Source organism: Montipora capricornis, chromosome 13 (assembly GCF_036669925.1).
Source record: "Montipora capricornis isolate CH-2021 chromosome 13, ASM3666992v2, whole genome shotgun sequence".
In the NCBI taxonomy this organism is placed as follows: domain Eukaryota; kingdom Metazoa; phylum Cnidaria; class Anthozoa; order Scleractinia; family Acroporidae; genus Montipora; species Montipora capricornis.
In genome coordinates, this window is record NC_090895.1 from 35302877 (window position 1) to 35303841 (window position 965).

General features: G+C 38.1%; 1 protein-coding gene across 1 annotated transcript in view; it reads left to right on the forward strand.

The window, feature by feature from the left end:
• Positions 1-406: 406 nt before the first annotated feature.
• The window catches only part of LOC138029402 (gamma-aminobutyric acid type B receptor subunit 2-like), a 20146-nt gene continuing 19587 nt past the window's right edge, over positions 407-965 (forward strand). The window contains exon 1 of the mRNA XM_068877152.1: positions 407-711. Within this exon, the coding sequence (XP_068733253.1) occupies positions 627-711 (85 nt within the window). The 5' untranslated portion in view covers positions 407-626. The remainder of the gene's footprint in view (positions 712-965) is intronic.

Below are 965 nucleotides of genomic sequence, written 5' to 3' on the forward strand. Positions count from 1 at the left end.
TGTTTAATTTATGCGTACGTGAGGTAAACGGCGACAGTGTGCTTTTATTAAGTTAGAGGCAAAATACTTGGCGGGAAAGCAGACAGTCTAAAACAAGGATGTTTCTAAGGAGAGATATGGTAGTTGTATGATCCGAATCACAAGCTCCTGTTACTGAAGAACCCTCTAAGTTTAAATTTTATGGAACATAAAGAAGACAAAGAAAACATTGGAGGCTGTTCTCAAGCGTTCAGCACCAAAATGCGCACGTCTCTTTTACATGAGAAGTTCCCTTTGTCCTTAAAAACTGTCTAATAAACTTGAAGCGACTGTTTGTTTTGAAAGACAAAAAAAAAAATTCTTAGAGACCAACAGACTCAGTGTACACGGAAAATGCCAACAAAGTGCCAAAGGAATGTTTGCATACGATGCAACAATGTATGCAACAGTTATCATCGCAAATTTGGCCGGTACGGTTGCGGAACTGTTTCCTGTTGAAAGCTTTTCAGTGAATGAGACACACTAATCAATATAAGGTCTGTTAGGTGCGCTGGTTGGTCATGGCCAAATATATTATACAATACCAAACGAATCAGATATTGCAAGAGGACAACATTGGACACGTTTGGGAAACAAGACGTTACTGAATGGAATTGAAGATCCTAATGTTCCATGTGATTCATCTTCCTCGACTAAGGAAATGCGCTTTGATTTGCCTAATTTTTTTTGTAGGTAAGTTATGAAACGTTTTTGTTACTAAATGAAATATCAGTAGAAGCGATTGAGCCGTGAAGGTTCATATTACTTGTAAATATCGTGAAACACCGATTGAAATTCTGTGGTTACCAGACGGACGAAAAATGCGTGGGTGGAAAGTTGATTGCAAAATCTTGCCAAGTCTATCAAGAGGACTTGGCAAAGTGACTACTGTGAAGTGACTGAGCTTTCAAATGCGATGATAACAAATTGTAAATTTTCACAGTTCA